The sequence below is a fragment of the Tachypleus tridentatus genome, chromosome 2 (assembly GCF_004210375.1).
Source record: "Tachypleus tridentatus isolate NWPU-2018 chromosome 2, ASM421037v1, whole genome shotgun sequence".
Lineage (NCBI taxonomy): Eukaryota > Metazoa > Arthropoda > Merostomata > Xiphosura > Limulidae > Tachypleus > Tachypleus tridentatus.
Window position 1 is genome coordinate 107,052,436 of NC_134826.1, and position 27,598 is coordinate 107,080,033.

Below are 27,598 nucleotides of genomic sequence, written 5' to 3' on the forward strand. Positions count from 1 at the left end.
AGTTTTATATATACATTTGAAATAACAAAAAAATTATGACTGTATCAATACCGTAGAATTCTATAATTTATCAAGCTTAGTAACTAAAGTTGTATTTTGTCTAAAGAAATGTGTGATGTTGAGCAGATTAAAAGCCCAACTTACCTGCTGGGAATCTTGGTTTGAAAGAATACGATGGCTTTCAAGCACTTTAAAATGGCTGAGAAAGCAGCTGTGGGATACATTGATATTTTGATTTGTTTATTTATATATCATATGTTGAAGTGTATGTGTGTGTATATAAGGAACTGTTTCCTAAAGTGGAAGGAGGGGAGCAGGGCCACTGTATTTGATTCAGTACAAATAGAAAAGATAGATTTCTTATTTTATATTCTAGCTCATCAGTATCTACTTCATGTGAAACTTGGTATTTTGACATCACAAGCACCTTACTTGAACCAGTGCTGCAATCAACATACCATATTACACCCAAGATAGTGTATACTATAGTTTAGTGTAGATGCCTGTATGTAGTGACAGAACCTCCTATAGAGGAGAATATTCTGTCATTTCAATTTACCTTATCTGAGATCTGAATGTTTATCTGTGTGTTTGCTGTGCATAGTGACCAGTGAAGGGGAGGAGAAGATTCTGGTGGTTGAAGGGTCCTACCCCAACACACCATTTTGGCCTTAAATGTCTATGGGTGGATGGCCTTGGGGTGCTCCCTCAGGATCATTCAGCTGATCCTGTTGGGCTAGAGTCAACCAAATACTATTGTTGGGTGTTTTCAGTGGGTGTTGTGAATATTCTATTTGATGCTAGTGTTTGGATATAATACAAAACCCTGGTGCTGCTGCAGTGTCCTTGTTTGGCATTGTAGTGCATTTCCATGGTGGGTGGGGTTATTCTACAGTGAATAGTTCTTCTTTCATTATGGATACCCCAAGTCCAAATAAAAATAAGACCATCTATGGATGCAAACTACTCTCACTGTGTTAATTGGAGTGATTTTCACCCCTTTTAGTTTTGTGCTTTTCCTTGGTAGGTGTAGGAGAAAGAGATGCAGCACTTGAAAAGGATTGACAACATTTCTTACCCTAAGACTCAACTATTGTCTACAACTCCATCTGGGATATACATCTACATTCCCACTCTGGTAGTGGAACATAGAACATAGTACAGTAGCATATATTTCCATGTTTCCAACAGTCTTTTGCCCTCTATAGATCAGCAAGTTAACAAGTCAACATCCTCTCCTATTTCTGTTCTTACCATCTCTAGGATATAGTGACTGCCTGGGTCCACTTCCTTAGGCCGTGGCTTCTGCCATCTGCTCTGATCACCTTCAGTTTTCAGGTATAGAGCAGTTATTTATTCATGTCTTCAGTTGCTGAACTCTACATCTACTGATAGAGGTCTGACCACTTGACCCAGGGAAAAATCCATGGTGAAAGACACAGTTTACAATCACATTTTTCTTTATCAGAAGAAAATCTAAGGTTCTCACCCAGTTCATTTTTGCTTTGATACAGTGGAGCAGTCAAGGTTTCCTTATTAATCTGGGTGAAATTAAGACTTTGATTGATTCCTATCATTGTGAGTGTCTTTCCTTGCAAGAAATATTTCTAAATCCTGCTGGCACAGTCAACCTTTGACAGGTTGCGTGATGGATGAGTGCATAGAAAGGTGCACTGATAGTTGACCAACACATGCCCATCCTGTCTTTTGTCATTGCATTTTCTTGTATCACCAGTGTTTCTTTGTCTCCTGGAGAGACTTTTGGTTAATTGGACCTTGATGTTTTCATTGAACTGTTGCCATCTGCCTTTTTAATTTTGAGAGGTTTTAATGGACACAAACCAATCTAGTGTGGTGCTGATATTCATGGGAAGAGTCATACCATAGAGGGTATGCTCTCAGATCACAACCTTTCTCTCTTCATATATATGCAAAAACGGCTCGTTTGGGTTCATAAAATATTTTACATAGAGGAGCGAACAACGTTTTGACCTTCTTCAATACTGGTTCTTATACTTAATTTTCATGCACCTAATCAGTCTTAATTGATCATTCTATCTTGATCCCCTTTTCTTTTGCCTTTCTTGAGGGTTTACAGTGACCCATGACATAGTGATCACTTATGTATCATATTGAGAGAGATTGGCTGTGGTCAATGTCACCTGACCCACATACCTTGATGGAAGTTGGACCAAGCCAATTTGCTCTCTTTCATCGCTCTTTGCACTTCTCAAGCTCAGAGATTGTACACTGAATCCCACAAATCTGCTCTTCACCTCCACCATTTGCACCTTTGTATACAATATGCCATTAAACTTGATCCTTACCACAGCATGCCACTTGGTTTGTCTTACTTCCTCAATGAACAATCCTCTTATGGAGTAGATGGTCTGCCATTCTTCTCTTTGGCCTTTGTTTCCAGTTACAACTGGCTGAGTTTGATTTTTTATTGGATGAAGTTGCTGTCTCCACTGATCACCCCATTTCATCTTGCCATGGCTTATTACTATCTCTACTTATTATTTTTTTCTCTAAGTAATCTAAGGAAGGTGGATACTTCTGATTGGAATTACTGTCTTCTCTTTGCTGAACATCTTTTGCATCATTCTTCCATACACATTTACACAGATGGTTTGAAATCAGTTAATTTTGTGGGATCTGCCATGGGTTGTTGTGGCTCTAGTTATTCACAGGATTTCCTCTACAGTTTGTGTTTTATTGCTGAGTTGTGTGCCATTTATTTTGCTCTGGATCACTTGGAAGCTATGTTAGACACTATTTCTACTGTTTACTTAGCTCTCTGCTGACCATGGAATCGTTTTGCATTGATTCTCTTCAGTATTCTAAAACAACTGGCCCATTTTTTCTATCTTTTGTTTTGATTCAGTTTTTCTGGATACCTGGCCATGTTAGTATCCACAGGAACAAGCTTTCTAACACAACATTAAAGTTTGCCTATTCTGGAGCTATCACATTCATGTGTATCCTATATATGGACTCTTGGTATTATGTTGAAAGCTCAGTTTCATGCCAGTTGACTGCCAACTTGGAGTTAACAATGTAGCAAGCTTTTGCAGATCACACCTTCTATTATTCTTTGGCTGCCTTGTTTTCTTAAGGATGTAAAGGAGGAAGTTGTCCTAAGTAGGCTGTGCATTGGTCATGGGTTTTAACTTGTCATTTTCTTTTAACTGGGACTGATTCAACAATGTGTGGCTTTGTGACACTCAAGTCACAACAGCCTACATTTTACTGTAGTGCAATCATTATGACCATGAGTGACAGCACCATTTTGACACGTCTTTTCTTTGAGTTTACCTCTGATGTTAGTGTCATTGGCAATGGTGACACTGTACAACTTCCTTGTGGTTTTTAACTTTTTATGGGCCATTGGCCTTTTCAATTTTAATATTTAGATCTTTTATCTACATTTTGGACATTGTTTTGTTTTAACTTTATTTTTTTTACCTTTTATAATAACTTTGACATTTTTTTATTGGTTGTTTGATGCACATAGCCCAGTTGCTTTGTGCCATTAAATACCAACTAACCAAACCAGCTTATTATAAGAGGAAGCCACATAGGTTATTTGTTTCGAGTTTGACTTTATAAATGAGTTACAAGTAGATTTATTGTAAATCTGGTTATACAGTCACTAGTGGACTACACAAATCAAAGTTTTGTTTAATTAAACTCTACAATAATCATTAAGTTACTATGATTAACAAGTTATGTGTTAAAGTATTTTTTGAGTTGTGCTAAGAAACATTTTGAGTTATCTTTAATATTATTCATTTTGCATCAATTTTCTAAGTATGCTCTTCAACTGAGAGAAATAGCAGTTATTTATTGAGTAGTGGGTATTCTGAACATGTTAGAAGAAAGGTGTCTTTAGTTTGGGCATTATATCTGGATTTGAGGGTCTAGAAAATAGGTTAGTAACAGGCTACTGACTTTTTCATCAGCATCAGAAAACTGATTTTGAGTCTAAAATGAGGATTCTTGTGGAATTTTTATTAATATTCTTCTCCATATGGGTACACTAGTACACATCAACTTGCAAGATCTTCATCTGTATCAATTTTAATGATTCATCATAATTCTCAGAATTTGATTATAGGTAATTAATGAATTAATTTTAGTTCAAAGACAGTAAAGTTGCTTGTGTTTCTTCTCATCTTCCTTCTGATCAAAGTTCTACCTAGAATCTCTGGTTTACTTACTAGTGTTTTTTATATAGTTTGTTTCCTGTCTTAAACAAAGTTAACATAAACAGATGCAATTGTAGCAGAGATGAAGCTATGAGAAAATTTAAGATGAAATTGTCATTTTTCCATACTGCCTGTAATGGTCATAGTGGAGAACTGACATGTGCATTTCTTTCTTGCTTAAGTCTCATGACAGAATCTCTCTTATCCATCTGCTAAGTGGTAACAGTATTTTTTCGTATTGCATATATATGTGCCATACATGGAATTTTATAAAGTTTGTCATTTCCTTAAGCATTTGAAAATATTTTAAAATGCCACAAATACTTCTAGTTTCAAACAAGAAAGTTGCTGTGAAAAATAAACTAGAACACAGGGGGCAAGTCATATGTTAAATTTATTGTTATTGTAAAAAATAAAGATCTATAAACATTCTTATGGTATTATAGGTTGGCAAGGAAAATGTTTGTACAGCACTCTCTCTGGTTGGCTACGAGAAAGAAGTGGAAAATGCAGTGCAATATGTGTTTGGAGGCACTTTAGTATGTCCTAGCATGGACATAGCAAAAGAGGTTACTTTTGCAGATGTAATCAAGAAGCGGACTGTTACGCTAGATGGCGAGGTGTTTGATCCATCAGGAACTTTATCTGGAGGTCAGTACTTGAACAAAAGTATGTATATTTTTAACTATCTGAAAAATGTGTTATTTCTTTTACTTTCCTCTTTAAACATTTTTTTTAATTAACAGCATGTTAGAATGAAGTTAACCCTTGTTTATTTTCTGACATTTTATTTTGTTATCCTGGCTTTTTTTAATGATGGTAGATTTTATATTTAATGATGCATTTTGAGATATAATATGGTTCTTCAAGTATTATGCAGAGTTAACTCAAACTTTTCAGAATTCCAGTAAAATTATGACTTGTTACAAGCAACCACTGTTTTTCTATGGAACTCGTATAGTTTCTAAACATTGTGGCTGTTTTTGTGGCATTACTCTGCAGTTTACTGTAAGATATAAAGTAATTCCTTTTTTTCTTTTGGGTTATGCTCATTGTTATTAGTATCTGAGATATCTGGATTGGAGTGTTTATCAAGGAAATTAGTTTTAATGTTTTTTTCATAATCATACTTTTGAATATAAATAAAAAGTCATTCTTTAACTTGTTAAATAGGAAAGAAAGCTACTTGGAAAGTGGCTGCTTTTGTGACTGTGCCTTTATGCTTTTTATCATTCTAACAAATATAATTCTGAAAGACCTGTAATTATACATATTAGAGAATGTAAATTCTGAATATTTAAAAGCCTTTAATCTCTTTGTGAGCAGGTACAAGCTTTATTTATATAACTGAGTTTACTAGACAGACAATTAATTTTGATTCTTAATTTAATATGATCATGTTTCACTTACTAAGTATCAACAATTATAATTTGTAGCTTTCATATCGCATATTCCATTTTGTACTTGGTCAATAAGTAATTAACTTGTATGGAAAATGTAAAGTTTTAAGGAAGGTGCTTGGAGTGTTAATAAATCTAACACAATCAAAAGAAAAAGATACTTGCATAATATTTTATTCTGAAATAAAGATTACACTACAGTCTTCTTATTAATAGTGGTTAATTTCCTTTTATACAGTAACTTAGTGTTGAATTTAGAAAATCTATTCATAATTAACACCTGAGTAATTACAAAGGCAGGTGAAGTACTATCTTTGCTTGAAACATTCAGAGCTTAGTTTGTCACCTATGTTGGGATGCTATCAAAATTGAGGGGAAAAAGTCTGTCCCTACAGTTGTTCACTGTTTCAGACATGCTGAAAATGCAATTAACTTATATAATGTACCAACTCACACACATGTACATTTATACTATACTAGACACTGAGTGATAATAAGATTAAGCTGGATATTTGTTTGTGGAACAAGCACATATCTAACCTGTTTTGAAATTTTTAAATATACTTAAATAAAGATATAGTTCTGAAGCTTTTGGGGGTTTACAACCATGATGTTTGCATACTGCAGGGTTATTAACTTATCCCATTTTATGTTCAATCAGATTTGTTAGTTTTTATGTATCTGATTTTTTTTCTTTTAATATTAATTTTTCTCCTTTATAACATCAAGTATTAAAGCATGCATCTTCTATGCTATGCATACATTGTATAAAAGCTATTTTTGCTATGTTGTTTTTATAATACCTTATGTACTACAGACACTAATAACACGTTTATGTCTATTATAGAGGAATCTAATTTTGTTATTAACCTTGGTAACATTTGAAAAAAGGGTAAGTGCAGTGTACTAAAACTTCACAAAATTAAATTACTCTTCATCTGGTTTACATCTAAATGTGTTTTTACTAGGTGCCATGCCCCAGAGCAGCAGTGTTTTACTCTATTTGACACAGTTAAATGAAGTTCAGGCTGAACTAAATACGAAACAGGAACAACTTCAGGAACTTGAAAAACAAGTCTCTTCTTTGAAAAAAGTAGCTGATAAGTAAGTGATTTTTGTTGAGGGGAGGCTGTATGTTATTGAAGTGAACCACTTTAAGACTTTCTAAAAATTAGTTCAGCTGACTAAATTAAGTTCTTTAATGTTATTTTGGTATACAAAAAGTTATAAACCTAAATTTACCTTTTAACCTCTTCTATTAATTTGTGAGAATACTCTCAAAATGTTTTTAAAAGTGTGATTGAATATCTGGATATAACAATTAATAGATCTTTAGAATATACAGTAGTATTTTTAAAATGTTTGCTTATGCACTTTTTTGAGGATTCATTGCTTTAAAATCACAAATATGAAACAACTACAGTGTGTGATCTTTGTCCTTGAAGAAAACCATCTACAAGAATTCCACTCTTATAATTTAAGATGCTTCTTATGCCTATAACATCAGCCATGATAGTGGTTCATAAGAGGAATTGCCTAGGAATTTCACAAGTATTCTAATAAACTTTATAGGCACAAATCATCTTATAAAGCAGACTTGATCTTGAAACAACACTCAAGACCTTATCTTTCAATCGCTAAGGCTGCTAAATTATTGATAATAGCAGAAAAGTTGACATTTAAATTATTAGACAAAATTCATCCATTTGCTCTGCATATTATCATTATTGTTTCACAAACCTACAGAAAAAAATGGTTGTGGATATTTTGTTCGCACCTGGGCAAATCTACTACAAAACACTTGTGCAAATTGTAGTATTGATTCTTTAAAGAGAAGGAGAGATTTTATCAATTTTTTTCATTGCTTCTGGCCAGTTTTCTCTGAAGATATTCATTCACCAAAGCCTACAACAGAAACAGCTGCAAAACATCTACACACAGTTACTAAAAAAAACAACTCAAAGTTTTAGGCTCTTTAAGTTGATTCTTAGAAAGTCAAAATTTACACACTAAAATTTTCTGTTCTTTAGTAACTAATGTAAGACCTTTGAAGCCATTCAAGCATCAGAGAAATGTAGAATCTATTTAAGCACCATTATACTAGTTGTAAGTACTTTGTTTTATTAGAGTAAACTATGTGTGTATTTATCATGGTGTCTGCAGCCTTATTTTTTTAGTTTTACAAGCTACTAAAGATGTAGCTATGAATAGTTTACAGAAACCTAGATAGTACTAATTAATGCTGTATTGAGTATATCATAGGGTAGTTTTAAAGTTAATTCAAGTACCTTTGTTTTATCATCATGAAGAATTACTCCAAGTCCTTTGAAAATATTTCGTGTTTCACTAATGCATAATAATTTTAAACTAATTGGTACAACTTGTAACTCATTTTATAGCATTACATGCCACTTTGAGTATTCATCATTTCTCGAGTTCAGTGTTCTTCATTGCTTCTCAAGTTTGCTGTTGTATTTTGTCTCTACATTTCAGTGGGTTTTCTAACAGTAGATGATTACCATAGTTTAATTTTCTACTTTTGTGAGTGGGGATTTGTTCTGATTATTTTTCTACTGTGGTGAAATTATAAGTGCATAGTTTAGAAGTATAATTATTTTTGTTTCACAAGTCTAAAGCAAAATCAGCTGTGTATTTTGCACCAAAATCTGTACTGATATACTATATGAAATGCTGCAAATGCCCATGACTTGTTTAAAAAGTTGATTATTTCTCATTAAAATATGATCTATGTTCTTATAAATACATAATATATGCATGATGTTAGAAAAACATGTAGGTTCAAGAAGTCGTGATAGAAATGAAATAACCATGTATAACCCATGTATAGCACTTTTGAAAGGTGGACCTTTCTTCTTCAGGTGCAAATAATGCTTTAGTAACAAAACTAACTTTAATGTGTTGTTGAATTAGCCAATGTTTAATGAAAGCAATAGACAACTGAGGAATTGCTAGGCTAACTGGAATCAATATTAATGTATATTATTTTGTATTTTACTAGTGTATTTTGCATGTATACAGTCCCAATCCTGTTATATTTGTGCACTTAAAAATTTGAGAAAAACAGTAAAAACTGCATTTTATATTTTCCCTTCTGAAAAATTTAGTTTTGATGGTACTAATGTGAATATATCTTAAATTCTGTATCTTAAAAAAAATTAGGTATTGATAAAGTAAAAGCTGCAGTAAATGGATAGTGTGGGCTAAAAGAAAATCATAAGTTTGAGAATTTGTGTTAAATGAATGCAAAATAGTCAATAAAATAATAAAAATTCAACTTGACTATGTATTTTTCCACTTCTTGAATGGATGGCCTGCTGCATAGGGTAGGAAGGTTGAAATGTTGTTCTCTGGTTTATTAGTAAAAGTGTTAATACCCCTAGCAGCTGTTTTGAGATGCATTCTATACTTTACAGATTAATTAATCATAATTTCAAGATGTAGATTGAACTCTTTAATCTAGTCTGTAAACTCTGACACTATGTAACAACATTTATACTTTCTCTTGTTCCTGGGCAGGAAGTGTTATTTCCCAATTCCTTCTGCCTAAAATAAATTGAAAAGACCTATTTTTTCTTCAAACTTATTTTGTGACCTGGGTAGTGAAATTTTCAAATCTACCCATTTTCCAGAACATTCCAGCTAGATTCAGTGCTAAGTAGCTGATAGAATTTTCTTGAATTTACAAGAATTTTCAAGAACTTTCTAGAATGTTGTAGAACTTCCCCTCACCACTTCAGTTTAGTTCTAGCTGCCTAAGTGAACATTCAGACCTATTCAAGGAGGCTTTAAGTTTCCCTGTTATCTTTGCCTTTGGGACTGCAGCGCACAACAGGAAGCACTGACCACAATGGACAGAGTTCTCTGTTGGGGAGACAATGCCAAATGACAACCACTAGTGGACCTCCAGAAGGTGTTGTTCCCACCATTGCAATAAAATTGGGTCTTAGGAAACAATTTGTCACAGCTCTTGATAAGGAGTCTGCAGCCTTCAAGTACCTTCAAGACTTCTTCCCTAAGCTGTCTGAGGCAAAGGTCAAAGCTGGTGTCTTCATTTGATCGCAAATATAGAAGGTCCTGGAGTGCACAGAATTCTGCAAGAAGCTCGGAAGGTAGGAAAAAAGCTTGGAGCAGTTTTGTCGCAGTGGTTTGGGGCTTCTTGGGCAATTACAAGGCTGAAAATTATGTGGAACTAGTTGAGGCGCTGGTGAAGAATTACGGCAAAATGGACTGCAGGATGTTTCTGAAAGTCTGTATCCTTGATGCTCATCTTGATAAATTCAGGGAGAACATTGGAGCATACTCAGAGGAGCAAGGCGAGTGCTTCTACCAAGATTTTCTGGACTTTGAATGCTGCTACCAAGAAGCGTATAACAAAAACATGATTGGAGACTATATTTGGGGGCTGATATCTGAAAGTGATTTACGTCACAGCCGCATGTCTTGAAACACTACTCACTTCTAAACGTTTTGTTCAGTTTTGTATAACTTTAGTATACAGACCTTTATATAAATTAAAATGTCAAATTTTTCCTTTTTACATAGAAAATAGTTTAATTTCTAAATTTCATTATCCAGGCCACAAAAGCAAAGTTTGAAGGGAATAATGGCCATTTTCTGTACTTTTACAACATGAGTAATTAAGAAATAACACATACTATCCAGGAACAAAATTTGTTACATAGTGTAGTTGCTAGTACTTTGTAATTCAAACTTTTCTTAAATATGATGAGATGAATAAACTTTTATTTGTTTGAAATCAGGTACCAAAGCTTAAAGCAACAATATGATCTAAAGCAACATGAGATGGAGCTTTTAAAGTCTAGGCTACACCAAAGTACTCACCATCAACAGCTTGAAGAATTGCAGAGGTTGCAGAAGTTAGTTGGTATGAACTTTGGTTTTATTGTTTTTATTAAAAATTTAGTTTCTTAAATATTAAATTCTTAAGTTACCTTCCTTGTGTTGATTGGCTGGTCCTCAGGGGCTAGGGTTAATTGTGTACCAGTATTGGACATTCTCAATGGATGTTTTGAACTTTGTTTCTTGGTATTTGGGAAAAGTGTCCAAGAAAACCTGGTGCTACTGCTGAGTCCTTTGCCTTCGATGTTGTAGCATGGCCCCATCTATGGCTCCTTGGTGGATAGGGCTAGTGAACACCAAACATTTCTCTTTTTCTCACAGCTTCTCACTTTATTCACAGCTGAGGTTAAACAATTCTTGATCAATAAATGACCACACTTGGAAGACTTTAATACTCAGTCCTCAGTTAGTTGATAATGTATCTAGATTCCTCATTTTACAGTAACTAACTGAAAAGTCCCTTGGACAGATGTTGCCATTTTTAATTCAGAAAGAATTGGAAGGGCTTGCTGGCTATCCAAAAATTAAGCTCTGAAGACATTCTGGTTGAACCATCCAAACCAGAACACACTGAAATCCTCTTGAGGTCCAAGACTTTTGGGTATTTGTCTATTCAGATTACTCTTCATGGTAATCTTTATATGTATATTTTGAGGAGTTATTGCTGAGAACGAACTTATCATCCAAGTCATAGCTTCATAATGGTTTCTTCAGTCAAGGAGTTTTGGCTGTGCAACATATTTCTAGTCACAAAGATTGAGTAGTTTGGCCTACCTGCCTTCTCATTTTGATGTTCACTTCTTCATGTAACCCTGAATCTGTGAAGGTAGTTTACTTGCATTGTAAGGTTCAGCCCTATATCTCTGGTGGCTTCAATGCCAACAGTTTGGTCACTCTAAGACCTCTTGCTGTGGTTCTTTGTACTGTATCCATTGTGGGAGCAAAGGTCATGAGTCAGATTTATGTGAGCAGGAGCTTCAGTGCGTCAACTGTTATTGCTCAAACTTTTCTTATTCTTGTTTTTCTCCTGTGGATTTGGGAAAGAGGTATAGCATTGAAAGTTTGTTAACAACATATGTTATTCTATCCTGAGGCACAAACTTTTGTCTTCTGTGGTGTCAAAGGCATATACTGCCACCATTCTACCTCCTCAGTGGGTGTGCAGGTTGATTTTCCTGTGCTTTTTGAGGTGTCTTTTTCATCTTATTTTCTTAATTTGTTGCCTTCTGTGGAAAAGGAAGTTGACAACTCTTGGGTCCCTCTCTACTGGCCCAGAGTTACAAAACCCTAATATAGTCATTCTCACAGTTGCTAGATTCACTGTCTTCTGACAAAGATCTGTCCACTCCTTACTAAATAAAAACTGTTATACTGATAGAGTGGAGCTATTAATACTTACATTCCAACTTTGGTAAAATTAAGGCTCTAATTGATTCATACCATCCAGTCTGTCTCTCATTACAGGAACCTTTCCTCCATCCTACTGATGCTGTCACATCAGTTTCTCCTCTATAGGAAAAACAGGTTGTTTAATGGTTGAACCCATGGTGGTGTGGCTTTGTTAATCACTCAGCACATGCCCTCCACATCTGTGCCTGTAGCTGCTCCAGCTAAGGCTTCAGCAATTCATACTATTTGTTGGTTCATCTAGCTGTCTTCAGGAGATATTTAAAATCAGTGAAGCCTTGATGTTGTTTTGGATTAGTTTTCATTTCCCATTATCTTTGGCATTTTTAATGTTCATATCCCTCTAGGACAGTGCCAACATTGACAGAATGGGTTGTTCTGTGAAGCCCATATTCTCAAATTGTAACCTCTTTCTAGTGTTTTTTTTGCTTCTTTGATTTAATTTTATGAATCCAGTCAGTTTATTACTGCTATATATCTTTCTATCTGTTCACTCTCTCTGTTCTCATTTTATTTGAAGTGTGGAGAGTGACCCACATGGCAGTTATCATTTTCCCATTATCTTATGTGAAACTGGCTGTGGTTGATGCTGCCTGAGCCATGTACCATGGAGGAAGCAAGACTAGGCCAACTGGCTATCTTTCGTCACTCTCTCAGAACTTGATCTTGCCATTGTCTGTCTGCATGGGAGCAGTTAATGACTGTATAGTTTAGGTAGTTGCTTATTCTATTCCCATGATCTTAACATGCTTTCCACAGTATCCTTACCCATAGATGAGTCTTGCCTTTCAGGAGGCATGGAAGGCAAAAAAACGAGCCTGGGAGACCTTATTGTGTTCCTCTCTTCTTAACTGAATTGATTGTCAGCAGAGCCATGCCCATGCTTGACAGGTCAGGCATCAAAGCCAGAAGGAATCTTAGATTAATTTCACCTCCAACACCAATATTTTCACCAGCTTCATGGTTGTGTGGGACAAGATTTTAAGGGTCACTAGGCTGTACACCTTCCAATCTCTTTTGATTTTGCTGTCCTATACTCTGAAAGTTAACAATGTCCTTGACATTGTGAACACCCTTGGGAAGAATTTTTCTTATCTTTCTAACTCTTCTTCTTCCCCTGTAACATTTCTGGTGATCAAGACTTGTTCCAAGAGATTGTTACTTTCCTTTAGGTTCAGCATTACATTAGTTAGAATTACAATATTCATTAGGAAATGCTACACCATTAATCTCCTGCCTCTTTATATTCTACTGATTGTTTTCAACCAGATTTGATAGGGGAACTACTTTCCATATTCTTGGTGCCTGGCTATTATATTATCCTTTTCTGAGCTTGTGAAAGAGCCCAAGATTCCAACAAACTATTGACCAATTTGATGAGATGTATGACTAAACTTTTGGGGAGGATGGTTAGTGCTTGTCTTGTTTGGTCTTCAGAATCAAATGACTTCCTCTCACCAACTTGGTGTGGATTCTAATGACACATTAGATACAGAATTTGGATTCCTGTACGTGGTGAGGGGACCTCCCAGGGAAGGTTCTGTTCTTTCTGGTTATCTCCTCTGGGATCTAAACATCCACCCACGTGTTTGCTGTGTGTGGCGACCCGTGAAGGGGAGGAGAGGATCCTGGTGGTTGAGGGGTAAAACCCTAACACACCACTTTGGCCTTGAATTCCTGTAGACAGGTGGCCTTTGGGTGGCCCCCTTGGGTCAATCAGCTGGTCCACTTGGGCTAGGATCAGCCAAGTACCAGTGATGGATGTTCTCAACAGGTGTTGTGGACATTGTGTCTGATGCTGGTGTTTGGGTAATAGTACTCATCAAACCCTGGCATTGATGCAATGTCCTTGCATGACATTGAAGTGTGTCCCCTCGTAGGGCTCCATGGTGGGTTGGGTCAGTGGGTACCAAAATTTTCCTTTTTCCTATGGATCCTTCTACAAAAAATTTAAATAAAATAGTGAAAAAACAGTTAAAAGGTAAACGATCACGTCTTGAAGACTAAGCAGCAATCTTCAACATCTGTAACACACGTACCTCATTTTCTTATATTACATTCTCTTTCAGAAAAGCCTTTAGGGCAAATGTCTTATTTTACAAGAAACATTTCTGGCACCTGCCAATACAGTCACCTTTTGGCAGTTTTCTCTGTACAGAAAAAACAGGCTGTGTGATGGATGAGTACATGGAGGGGTGGCACTGTTGGTTGATCAGCATGTGCCCATCATGTCTTTGTCATTCAACACACCCTTGGAGGCTGTAGCCATCCGTGCTTCCTTGGGTCATACCATCACTGTTTGTTCTCTCTACCTGTCCCCTGGAGAGACATATGATCAATCAGATCTTGATGCTCTCATTGAACAGTTGCCGTCTCCCTTTCTACTCCTGGGGGACTTTAATGGACATCATCCCCTCTGGGGAAGTGTTGTTATTGATTGGAGAGGTTGCTCTGTAGAGCGTATGCTCTCTGATCACAATCTTTCTCTTTTCAATACTGGTTTTTCCACTTATTTTCATGCACCTAGTCAGTCCTTTACTGCTATTGACTTCTCAGTTGGCTCCCCTTCACTGTTCTCCCATTTTTCATGGAGGGTTGACAATAATCCATGAGGCAGTGATCATTTCCCTATACTTTTGAGAGAAACTGGCCATGGTCGATGCCACCCTACCCGCGTGCCCCGGTGGAAGCTGGATCAGGCAGACTGGTCCACTTTCACTGCTCTAGTAGAACTTAATCCTGCCATCGTGAGTCAGCCATCAATAGACGACTGTGTAGCAGCGGTAACTGACTGTATTACACATGCAGCTGCTCAGTGTATTCCTAAATCCTCGACACGTTTTCCACGATATCCTCGTCCGTGGTGGAATCCACTTAGCACGGAAGGCTCAAAAGCGGGCCTGGGATACTTTTCGTAGATATCCCATACTTTCAAACCGGGTTGCTTTCCAACGGGCCCGTGCACATGCTAGGTGGGTAAGACGTCAAAGCCAGAAGGAATCTTGGATTAAGTTCACAACTAGCATATCTTCTACCACCAGTTCCATGGTCATATGGGACAGGATTCGAAAGGTCAGTGGGCACTACAATTCTGTACCCCTCTAGATCTTACTCTCTGATGGTCAGGAGGTGGCTGATGTCCGGGGCATCGCTGATACTCTAGGTGAAAGCTTTTGCTGGGTATCTAGCACTTCTGCTTGTTTCTCCACCTTCTTGGCCATCAAGTCTCGGGCAGAGCGTTCATCTCTTTCCTTTCAAACTGACTGTCTCTTTGACTATAATTGTCCCTTTACACTGGTGGAACTGAAAATGGCCCTTTATCGGTCTGGCAGTACATCTGTTGGACCTGATGATGTACACTATGACATGCTGCACCATTTATCTCCTGCTTCTCTTCATGTCCTTCTAATTGTCTCTAACTGGATCTGGCAGGAGAATGTTTTTCCTGATGCCTGGTGCCAGGCTATTATTTTACCTTTCTCTTAGCCAGGGAAAGATTCCAAGATTCCTTCAAACTACCGTCCAATTGCTTTGACGAGCTGTCTCTGTAAGACCTTAGAAAGAATGGTTAATGCTTGTCTTGTTTGGTTCCTCGAATCAAACAACCTCCTCTCGCCCACCCAGTGTGGGTTCCGACGACAGCACTACACCACAAACCACCTAATTCAACTTGAAACATCAAAGAAGCCTTTCTCAAATGCCAACATCCTGTATCTATATTCTTTGACATTGAGAAGTCTTATGACACAACATGGAGGTATGGTGTTTTGCAAGACCATATTGAAGCTGAGCAGTACTCCAACTGCACTATTTATACTGACTCGCTTAGTTCTCTACTGGCCCTGGAATCACTACACGTTGGCTCACACCCTGTTCTCGCTGATATTCAAAACCGACTGGCCCATTTCTCATTAACTGCTACTTCTATCCAGTTTTTTCTGGATACCAGGTCATGTTGGTATTTGCGGGAACGAGCTGGCAGACATAGCAGCTAAATCTATCTGCTCCGGCACTATCACCACTGTGCCTATTCCGTACATGAACTGTGGTCTTGTATTCAAGGCTCGGCTCCGTGCCAGCTGGCAGTCCACTTGGAGTGAGCAACTCGACAACAAGCTTTTCAAATAAAACCCTCTATTGGGCTTTGGCCATCTAGCTTCCGTAAAGTTCGGAAGGAGGAAGTTGTTCTAACAAGACTACGCATTGGTCACAGTTTTTTAACTCATCGTTTTCTTTTATCTGGAACTGATGCACCAATGTGTAGTTTGTGTAACACTCAAATCACTATTAGCCCATTTTACTTTCTTGCCATTGTTATGATTCTCAACGACAGCACTATTTTAAACATGTTTTTTCCCAGGGTTTGTCTGTAACATTGGACAGTGTTATTGGTGACACTATCCACCTTGATAAAGTTTTTAGTTTTTTAATGGCCATTCATCTTTTTGATCTCATTTAAGTGTTGGATATTTATTCATTACACCTTTTTAATTGTGGTTCCCTTTTCACAGTTTAATTCTCTCTAGTTCAATTTGAGATTGTAAAATGGCCAGAACATTATATAACTCGACACCAGGACTGGAAAGGCAAACTTCAGGTGACTAACGCTGTTGTTTGAACTATCCATTTGAACTACCCGTTAGTCGTCCTGGCGAGTTGTTATTACACTTTTGCTGCATGTGATTTAACACTTTTATTACTTTACCTTTTTGTACTGGCCATAATGTCACATAACCCAAAACCAGGACTGGAAAGGCCAACTTCAGGTGACTGACGGTGGTTCTTGAACTTATCTGTTAGTCTTCCTGGCAGGTTATGATCATTACCATTAAGCTAGAAAAAGTCCTTTACAACTTCTCTTACTCTGCTTTTTCTCTTAACATTGTAGACTAGGTGTCAGCATTGGTTTTATGCTTTTTCTGTTTTTCAATGCTGTTTTGTTTTACCTTCATTTCCTTTTATGTATTTTACTACATTTAATTTATTTTTACCTTTCTACTGTACGTTTGGTGCAGATAGCCTAGATGTTTTGTGCCATAAAACAATTGACAGCACCCTGTTCATTGTCAGGTCTGTGACTCTGCATATAGGCATTCTACACTGACTCCCATGCACTGCCTCTCCATCTTTGACATCTGCAACTTCTCCTGCAGTATGCTGCTAAACTACATTTTCTGTTCTAAGTGGGCTCCTCTATTCAGTAAAAGATGGTCCATTATTTTACCTTTTGACCTCTGCATCTGGGCACACTTGGCTCTGGCACTGGACTAAGTGTATGAGATTAACATTCAGCCCATTTCTTCATGGTATGTTACCATTCCCATATGTGGTTTTTCCCCCGAGTCACCTAAAGAAGGCAGATAATTCAGACTTGAAGTACTGCCATCTCCTTGCTGAAAATTTCTTGAACCAGCCATCCATAGTTAATTATATGGATGATTCTAATTCAGGTGCCTCTTTGGGATTTACCATGGTTTGATGGTTGTGAAGACTCTTTTACAGTTTTTGTGATCACTGCCCACTCCTATATCATCTCTTGGATTATGTAGCAGCTAACCAATACATTGACTGTACTGTTCATGCAAACTTTCTGCTGTGTACAGGCTCTGGAATTGCTTCATGTGACTTGACATTTTGAATGGCTTTGCCCAATTTTCTTTGTCATCTATTCATATTTGGATTTTCTACATACCAGGCCTTGTTGGTATTTATGGAAATGAGCTCTTGGACATCACAGCTTAATCTGTCTGCTATGGGGCTTTTATGGTTGGGCCTATTCTATATGTGGACTCAAGTCCTGTGACCAATGCTCAGCTTTGTGCCAGTTGGCAGTCAATTTGGGGTGAAGAATATTTCTCCAAGTTTTTCCAGATCAAACCTAGTGTTACTCTTTGGTTAATTTCTGTAAGAATCGTAAGGAGGAAGTTGTCTTGAAATGGCTGTGTGTTGGTCAAAGTTTTTTAACCCATTTTCTTTTTTCCAGGACTGATACACTGATGTATGGCTTTTGTGACAGTGGAGTCACAATAGCCTACATTTTACTATTCTGTCATTGCAATTGTGAATGGTGGCACTATTTCATGTTTACATTCTGAATTTACCATTGACTTTGAACAGTGTCACCATCACCTTTGACTGTTTCTAGCTTTTTATGGACAATTGGCTCTTTTTACTTCTATTTAGGTTTTACCTTTGTTTGGGATTTCAGCAACAAAAAATATTAATCCCATATTTTTAGCATGTACCTTTTTATCTTCTTTGCTTTTGACTACTGTGTATATGTTGCTGTTTTTATTAATTTTACTTTAAATTTTATGGGCAGTTGTTTTGCTTCATAAAAGAAATGAAACAATTTGTATTTTTCCCAACTGATGGTTTGCTATTTTACCCATTGTTTGGCACAGGTAACCTAGTTGCTTTGCACCATTATATGTCAACAACCAAAACATACAAGTTACCTTTTAAGCAACAAGACCATGTACACTTTTAGGCACTTTTTTAGTCTAAATTTAATATTTTGTAAAGTGATTTGAAATATGAAGTGGTTCAGGGTGTTTTTGGCCACTGCATTGGAGTATTTGTTCCAATTTTTACACTCAAAATAACTGTAGATTTTGAGTTTATTTTTGTAATTATTTGTTTAGAAAGTCATTTAAAATTATTTTAAAGAAAACATAATTCTTTGTATTGCTCATAAATGTGAATGAAACAATATTTTGAAGATAGATATTTCTTATCAAAAGTTTTCCATCTGGGCACTATGTTTTACACAAATATTTTCTTTATCTATACACGTTGCTTCTGAATACCCTTCAATTACTTTTACATTTTTTCCGCAAATGTCTTGTATTTAAAATGTTCATATCTTTTCATGTTTAAAGTTTTGTGCCTCCTCTTGCATTTTAAATGCTTTTTTACATATTTTTCATTGTTTTTACAATATATATACCTAAACCTCAAGCTACTAACATGTTTGTATACCATTAACTTTTGATGAAAGCTTACTTTTTACACCATATAATTTTATTTATATAATGCTTTACTACAGTTGTCACTGTAATGAACTAGGGGGGTGAAAGTAATCATTTTCCATGTATATTATATAATTATTTACTGGAATTAAATGAGATATTTATGGTTATTTTGTTTAAGATCCTTGTATGGCTCCAATATTACTACAGGATTTTATAGCTGTCAAATTCTCAAAGAAATTTGTTGCATAAATAATTTAAAAGTGACTTTGATTCAAAAGGATACCACCATCAGTAACTTAAGTGTTGAAATGTACCATATACTTATTGTTTAAAAATGTTTTTAGATTAAATTGTATATGACTTTTTTATATTTTGTATTAATAGTTAGTGTTTTTAATAGATATATTTACAGATAATGGTATCAAAATATTCACTAAGAATTTTTTGTGATTATATATTTATTTTTAGCATGTAAAAACATAAAGAAAATGAAATGAAAATAAGAATCTTTAACAGTAACAAATATACACTACACTAAAAATTTGAAAATTAAATTTTAAATGTGACAGTTATGATGGTAAGGCCAATAACAAGAGCATCTGATAGCATTGTTAAATACTTATTTGTTTAACAGAGGAAGAAAAAACAACAGTTACTAAGTGTCATGAAGTTAAAAAAAGGGCTGAGGAACGGGTGAAAGACTTGGAAATTAAGCTTAATGATGCAAAAGCTGTAAGGGAGAAAGAGCTTCGAGCAGCAGAAGAAGCTATCAATAGATGTAAGAAAAAGGCAGGGGAATCAAGCAAGCTAACTAAAGAAAAGGAACAGGTATATGTATATTTTCATGACAGCCTTAATCTTACTGAATGACACACATTTGTCAAGAAATGTTAATATTATTTCAAGTGTATTTGTGCAGACAACTGTAATTAAACTTCCCGAATTGTGCTTGCTTACTAATATTTTAATATTGTTTTCTATGAACAATGGCATTATAGTATTTTAATTACTTGAAAAACTACTGCAAGGTAGAATTGATGCAAGGATTATCCATAAAACACTTATCAGGATAGGCATCAGGATACTCCTTCAAGTAGCGAGTAGATTTGATGTAAATACTAAAAAGTCTTCCCTAACTAAAGTACAATCAGAGAATAAAATTTAAAATAGTGAAACTACATGAGATTTCCTTTGAAATGGTAGGAAGCTGAAAGTTTAAAGCTGGAAGTGGAGGAGCTACAGAAGGGTTTGTCTACTTATAGTGAACAGATGAAAGCTGTCAGTGAGTCTGTCCAAGGGTATGAAAATCTGGTGGAGGGATTAGGTGTTACACTGAAGGAGAAAAAGGTAATGCAAAGATTTCTTTATGTACATTTTTATATATTTGATAAAATGAAATTAGTATCATACAGGAATAGCTGTTTGACATTAAATATTTGAAATTCCTTTAAAAATGTAGCTCCAGGGTTCTTTTGGGTGTTTAGAAACTTGAAGGTGCTTGAAATTATTTTCTTTAAATCAGTGCATCAAAAGCCAGTAAAAGCATGCATTTTTTTGCCAAGGTTTCAGAAATCTCATAGTCAAGGAATCACTTATGCACGTACACAGATTTAAAAGCATGGGTTTTTCTGTGGACTTAAACTTCTAGAAATTAGGTTTCAATACATGGTAGGCAGAGCACACATAACCTTTTATGCATATTGAAAAAACAATTAGATTATTGTGATGTGAAAATACAAAGCCTATAGTTGTGGATGAATTAGGGACTGAAATTACTAATACAAGTTAGAATTTAAAAAATGCATCTTTTTACATTTGCAGAGTGATCACTATATGTAGAGAATCAAACATAGTGGTCTCGCCAACATCTTTCTATTTTTGAAAACAGTCCCTTACATAGACTTACTTATATATGACTTGTGAATAACCAATAAAAAGCTCAGTGTTTCCTTAGTGAATTTCTCAACCATTTTCAAATATACCAGCATCTTTTTCTTTAGAGACAAATCTTCCTGCTGGTTAATTGCATCTCTGGCCTGTTCAAAATTTCATATTTTTTTTAGACACAAATACAACTTAGTTATTAAATTTGATAAAGTATAGGGGAATTCTGTACTATTGATGAAGTAACTTATGATTTTTTTCAGTTATCTAAATATCTATATAAAACCTTAAACTTGTTCCACATCCTCCATGTGCAAAATTTCTTGAGGCTTAGCAAGCTACAACAAGCAACAATTAAGTACAAGGTTGTAACTGGAAGAGATAATTGTGAGCTTTACTTCTTTATTTGTTGTTCTATATATTAAGAAAAATAGGCTTAAGAAATTTTGTAAATAATAATAATATTTATACATAGTAATTGAAATGTTGTGTGTATTTTGTGTAATTTAAATTATATGCTTACTATAATTGTAGAGTAAGTATAAAAGCGTAGTCTGTCAGATCTTCCAACAACACCCATAGCGAAACTGGTATTAATAGACAAAATAGAACTTCATTAGTACCAGATTTATTTTCGTTAGAATGAAGTTAATCAAACTCCTAGTATCTGAAATTATTAGAGCTCACAAGCTTCAAATTAGTTTTTGACATTGGTGAAGTGTACCTGTTTTTCAAAAAGAAAAAACAACCTGTATATAAACATAAAAAAAAAAAAAGACAAAGCAGCTCATACAAGTTCCAGTACTTGTACCAGCAGAATTTCATCCCTGGATTTTAAATATATCATATTCTTTGGATATTCTTTTGTTGGACAGAAAAACTCAGATCTAATATTAATAAAGCTGTTATTACAGATAATGAGATCATTCCAAATGATTTTATATTTAGTATATTATTATCTTGTTATTTGTACATATTGGGCATAGATGAAAGTGTGTTTAGGTAGACTTTGAAATTAGAGGAGAGGTTGTGTATTTTAATTTCACGTAATATTGCAGAGCTCTCTGTGTTTAGTTTTATACTATTCATAATTCATTTCACCTGTGTTTTGCTAAATGTTATTCATTTTGCTAATAATTTGTAAACATTACTTACAAAAGTGTAATTTACTATGATATCACAGACCTGCAATGGTTTTATTGTCTTGAAATGTTAACATTTTCTTCAATAATTTCTGTACTCTGTACATGATAGAAATAATTGAATATCAATTTTGAAACCAGAGTTTTCACAAAATCACATGCACTTTCACATAAATGAATGATTTCTTGAAATTGGATAACATTTTATGTTCAGTGGTGATGACCACTGGCTGTAGATTTCGTAAAAGTTTGATTGTTCTAGAACCAATGAGAAACTCTTCTGGTATAAAAATGGTTAATAAGCCATATGATGGATTGTATTTTTTTTATACCAAGTGCACTGCAAAAGGGATAAAGTGCAAATTGTGTATAAAATACTTGCAATCTTTACCAGAAATTTACCAAATTTTGTGAAGTTGCATACAACAAGAGTTATAAATATTTTAATGCATCCAAATGTGTATATTAATTTGTATGTTATACCAAGTGCAAAAGGGATAAAACGTAATTAAGAAATTTTTAGGAAACAAGGAGCCAACTTAAAAACAGTCAGTAACATGCTCAATAAACTCAAATAATTAGGTTGTAATATGAGCGTTAAATTCATTTCTTAGTTTCATATATTAACAATTTCCCTAAAAATCTGTGCCATCAACAAAGAACAAGGGGAAAGGTTTAATCAAAACATAGGAAAATGAAAAGGTGGAATATCAGTATGATGGTTGATTATTGCTGTTCATTTAAATGAGATGCTCCAGACATATGTAAAAGAAAAACCTGAACACAGTTTTGAGACTAAAAAACATGAATTTCACAAAACAATCTGAATTAATATTTGTATTACTTCAATGTTCTGCCCTTTTCTTCAATTTGCTATTGCTAACAAGCATAATACAAAATATTCATTGTGGTTAATAAAATAATAATTTGATCTAAGTAAGGTTTTCTTATTTATAGAAAAAAAAATAGAAAATGAATATTTTCTAACTCTGCATAACTTAATTATGGAAAACCTGTCACTAAAACAACTTTAATGAAGTAATTCTTGATGATGAGAAACCCACTTTAAATAAAAATCCATCTCAGAACAGCTAGTATGAGTATTAACACTTATTGATAAGGAGAGAACAATGTTTTGATCTTCCTAGGTCATCTTTGGGTTAAACTGTGGACATATACACTATTATAATAATGTTGTGGTTCAGTCATGTAATTACACAGGCCTGCAAAGTTAAACTTCATTAAAGTTGTATCTCAGAATGGCTAGTATGGGTATTAACACTTCTATTGAAAAAAAAAACATACATGGCAAAGTATATGTAATAAAATGAGCATTAGTTCATGCATTATTTCTAGATATTTTCTAGAATAGAGACAATTTATTATGCACTATATCAACATTTTTCATGATACAGTATGAAATATTGTTTAATGTGAAACAAGATATCTGTACATCTCCAGTTCTAGATTCTTGAAATATGGCTGTTGGTCAGTACATTGTGTTTAACATATCTTGAATTTGTTGTCTAGATATTATACAAACTTTGTTTTAGCTTCTCTTTATTAGGAAATTGTACGTAGATCAGTATCATCTGTTATGCAGTAAAATTATGTACCCTAATTAGACCTGAAACAATGTTAAATTGGTTTTGGTATAATATTGTTTCTTGCTTTTTGTAATGTTTTTTTTTTTTTTTCTGTTTTTCCTTACTACAATATTTCTTGTTTAACAGGCTGAGGTTGCAGCAGCAATGCAAGAACTCAAAGCTCAGAAAGTGCATCTGAAGGCTCAAAGTGAAGAAATAGGAAGGCTTCAAAAGGAAAGGGGAGACTTGAGGAAGGACATTGATGATAAGAAGTTGCATATTCAACAATTAGAGCATGATGTCAGTAAAACAAATAAAGAAACTAAAGAAGCAACACAAAAGGTAATATCTAGTTCTGCCATAAAAAAAAACCTTTTGAATACTATAAAAGATAAGATTGGAAAATATCCATTTATAATTTTGTAACATAAAATACTTTGCTGGGGGCAGTCAAATAATTTGCATCAAGGTTTGGTATTTCTGTTACATAGTTTTCTATGGCTAGAATATTACTTTAGTTTTTTTAATATTTTAGCAAATTTAAAGTTTCAAAATTGATTTTTGAAACATTTTCTTTAATTTTTTCCAGGCTAAATTAAATATTGAATGGTTTATGGCTTTTTAAAGCTAATTTAACATTTATTTTGTGGCTTAAGGTTCACCAAATGATTATGAAGTACGAATGGATAGAACAAGAAAAGCAGTATTTTGGGGTCTCAAATACAGAGTATGATTTTGTTGGTAATGATCCTAAGGAGGCTGGTCGCAAGATACAGAAACTTCAAGAAAATAAGGATAAGCTGGGGAAAAGTGTCAATATGAGAGCACATAATATGATGAATAAAGCTGAAGAACAGGTGGGAATTTGAATATGGTTTAAATTGCTTAGGAAAAATTTATTTTCTATATATTCCCCCATCCCCATTTTGATTCTCTGAAATGGTAATTTGCATTTTATAGAAAGAATAAAACATCAAAATCCTGGAGGCACTCTTAAGTAACCCTAACTGTTGAGTTTTAAAGATTTGGATATTTAATTAATTTAGTTGACTGTGGATCTTACATGAGGTGGCCCAAACTTTTTATTGTATAAAGAATTTTGGGAAAGGAAATGTATGAGAATTTCTTGCAGTGTACAAATAATTCCATTTCTTTATGCTTACTGTATTCTATAAGAAAATAAATTCTTATACTTTTCATATTAAAATTCATGTTTACCAATTAAGCTACTTTTTCTTTGTTAGTATCAAGATTTGTTACGGAAAAAGCGAATAGTAGAGAATGATAAGTCCAAGATTGCTGCAGTAATCAGAGAGCTTGATGAAAAGAAGAATCAAGCCTTAAGGGAAGCATGGGAAAAAGTAAATAAGGTCTGGATTAAATGCAGCTGAAGTGCTTTATTATATTACTTCATATAATATTATAGTTATAAAGGTACTCAGTTAAACATAACTTTAAATACAATGTATTTTTAAGTTTCTGTTAAATATAAGTATGTCAGTGTGGCTTACAAAATTACTGTCATAACAGTCACTTAAATTGAGGGGATATAATTTATTTACTATTTTCTTAGGATTTTGGTTCCATATTTTCCACGCTTTTACCTGGAACCAATGCTAAGCTGATTCCTCCAGAAGGAAAGTCAGTTTTGGATGGTTTGGAAGTGAAAGTTGCTTTTGGAGATGTGTGGAAGGAATCACTGAATGAACTCAGTGGAGGGCAGAGGTAAGAGTTAGCTGTGGCATGAATGCAAATGGCACACAATTGTAAATCCAATTATGTAATAGTGTTTTGTCCCAGTTTTCATAACTTGTTTCACAAAATTGTAGCATTGAAGTTTTATGGTGCAACAGTCCATTGAAAAATATATTTGTTAATATTTTAATTAGATGTAGAAACTCCATTAGCAGGTAATCTTGTAACTTTGCTTAAACAAGTATAATAATTTTATCACCCCTTTTTTTTTTTTTTTTAACAACTGCAATGGCATTATCATTTGTTTTGGCCTCGTAGAATCACTCTACTACCCCAGTAGAAAAATAACTCTTTTTGGAATGTGTAATTACAATAGCATCAAAGAAAAGCCATTTTAAGATAAATATAATTATCTGTTAATTAATGAATAAAAATAATGTTCTCAATAGACCCATTTATTTCTGATATACATCCATTAAGGACCTAGCTGGTTCTTCAAAATTTAGTGCAATCAATCAACTTCTGTCTTTAATATAATATGACCAATACAACTTCATTCTAGAGAAGTTCATAACAAAATGCAATATAAGAATAGACTATCTTTTTCAAGATAGGGAAAAATGTGATCAAATTGTCAATCACAGAATAAAAAAATCATTCATATTTCTCATCAATGATACTTGCACTTTATTTGGTGTTTTTATTTTTTGTTTCTTAAATTGGTAATTTTTTTACCTATTTGTATTCTTTAAAAATTACTAGTAATCTGTTCTGTTCTCTCACTTATACTTTGTTATTCAGGTCTTTAGTAGCTCTGTCTTTGATTCTGTCCCTACTACTGTTTAAGCCAGCTCCCATCTACATTCTGGACGAGGTAGATGCTGCACTAGACCTTTCACACACTCAAAACATAGGTCAGATGCTGAGAAGCCACTTCAAACATTCACAGGTTTGTAGCTTTTCACTTCTTTAAAGTTTTAATGTATCCTAGAGATGGCTGGGATGGGTATTAAAACTTTAATCAAATTAAAAAATACAAAAGTATAAAACATTTAAAGTTTTATTTATGCACACACACACACGCATGCATACACGCACACATTTTGTGTATATAATGCATCTAGTGCTTTACAATGGAAGGGAAAGCACCAAAGGTTGGCCTTTTTCCACTTTGTTGTATAGGTACGTTAGATAAGAATGGAGTATTCTCTTAACTTCTATCATTCATTAAAGGTTAAGCTGAGTTTTAAAATTTAATTGCATTTTGCTTGCAAAATAAAGTATTGATCATGTCCAATGTTAAATGTACATTTGTTGTGTATATTAACATGTTGCAGAATTTTCAGTTGTAAAATGGTGAAAATTTGTGGATTTGATTCTAAATTGATCTGTTCATTTTATTACACCCAGTTTATCATTGTGTCACTGAAGGATGGGATGTTCAACAATGCCAATGTGCTTTTCAAGACCAAATTTATTGATGGGTCATCAACAGTAAACCGCTTTGCTCAACAGCGACCATCAGGACTTTCCAGAAAGTAAAATAAGCTGAAAGTGTACATAATTCAATCTTCAAATGTTTATTGTATAAAACATTTAAATGCCTTGCTCTAATAACTCTAACTCTATTTTGGGTATTCCAGCCAATAGTTGCTCTAAAAATTGTTTGAGAAACTATAGTATTTCTTCAGTCAGCCCTATAACTTATTTTTAACTGAAGGATGTTTTGTCTCTTATCTTATTACACTATAACAGAAGAATATCCATAATAAGAAATACAAGTTTTATGTTTTATCATTGAAGAAAATCTACAATACATCAGGTCTCAGTTTTATATCCTTCTAGGACAAAAATAAGTGTTCAAATATGATGGAAAACCTGAAGCTAATCATTTTCTGTATTGTAAAACTTATTCAGGGCTGAGGGTTGTTTTACTCAAAACAGACGGTTAGAGCATACTTTTTATGACAGTGAAGTTTAAGTGGTAACATTAAAGATAAATTTGTTTTTTCTTGTATGATACAAGTATGGATAAATAGAGCTTTGACCTGTTTTTTTCAGTGTGAAAACTTGTTTGTTCACTGGAAATTATTTTGTCCATTGTCCAACTGCTGTGTGAGGGAGGAGGATAGTTGCATAATAATGCACGGAAGTGTATGAATTATATTAATATTGTCCATAAAATATAGTAATCACTGCATTTATTTGCATATATACCTAGAAATAACCAAGTTGATGACTGTTCAATGCAAAAGGTGGAGCTGCTTATTACGTGACAGTTGGAAAAGAAATATCCAACTCAGTGTTGGTGAACTTAAAAAAAACAAAAAAACGATGCAGCTCTACGTCAAGAAGGCTTTGGGTTTAGGTGGAGAATTTTTTAATGTGAATAGCCCAGACAGTACCACCAGTGTTGCA

At 34.4% G+C, this 27,598-nt stretch overlaps 1 protein-coding gene across 1 annotated transcript in view; it reads left to right on the forward strand.

The window, feature by feature from the left end:
- The window catches only part of SMC2 (structural maintenance of chromosomes 2), a 91,292-nt gene extending 64,058 nt beyond the window's left edge, over nt 1–27,234 (forward strand). Inside the window, exons 13-23 of the mRNA XM_076490114.1 lie at nt 4,658–4,862; nt 6,580–6,715; nt 10,393–10,517; nt 19,508–19,701; nt 20,077–20,220; nt 23,633–23,827; nt 24,142–24,342; nt 24,730–24,855; nt 25,059–25,210; nt 25,982–26,129; nt 26,591–27,234. Of these exons, the coding sequence (XP_076346229.1) occupies nt 4,658–4,862; nt 6,580–6,715; nt 10,393–10,517; nt 19,508–19,701; nt 20,077–20,220; nt 23,633–23,827; nt 24,142–24,342; nt 24,730–24,855; nt 25,059–25,210; nt 25,982–26,129; nt 26,591–26,722 (1,758 nt within the window). The 3' untranslated portion in view covers nt 26,723–27,234. The remainder of the gene's footprint in view (nt 1–4,657; nt 4,863–6,579; nt 6,716–10,392; nt 10,518–19,507; nt 19,702–20,076; nt 20,221–23,632; nt 23,828–24,141; nt 24,343–24,729; nt 24,856–25,058; nt 25,211–25,981; nt 26,130–26,590) is intronic.
- Nucleotides 27,235–27,598: the final 364 nt, after the last annotated feature.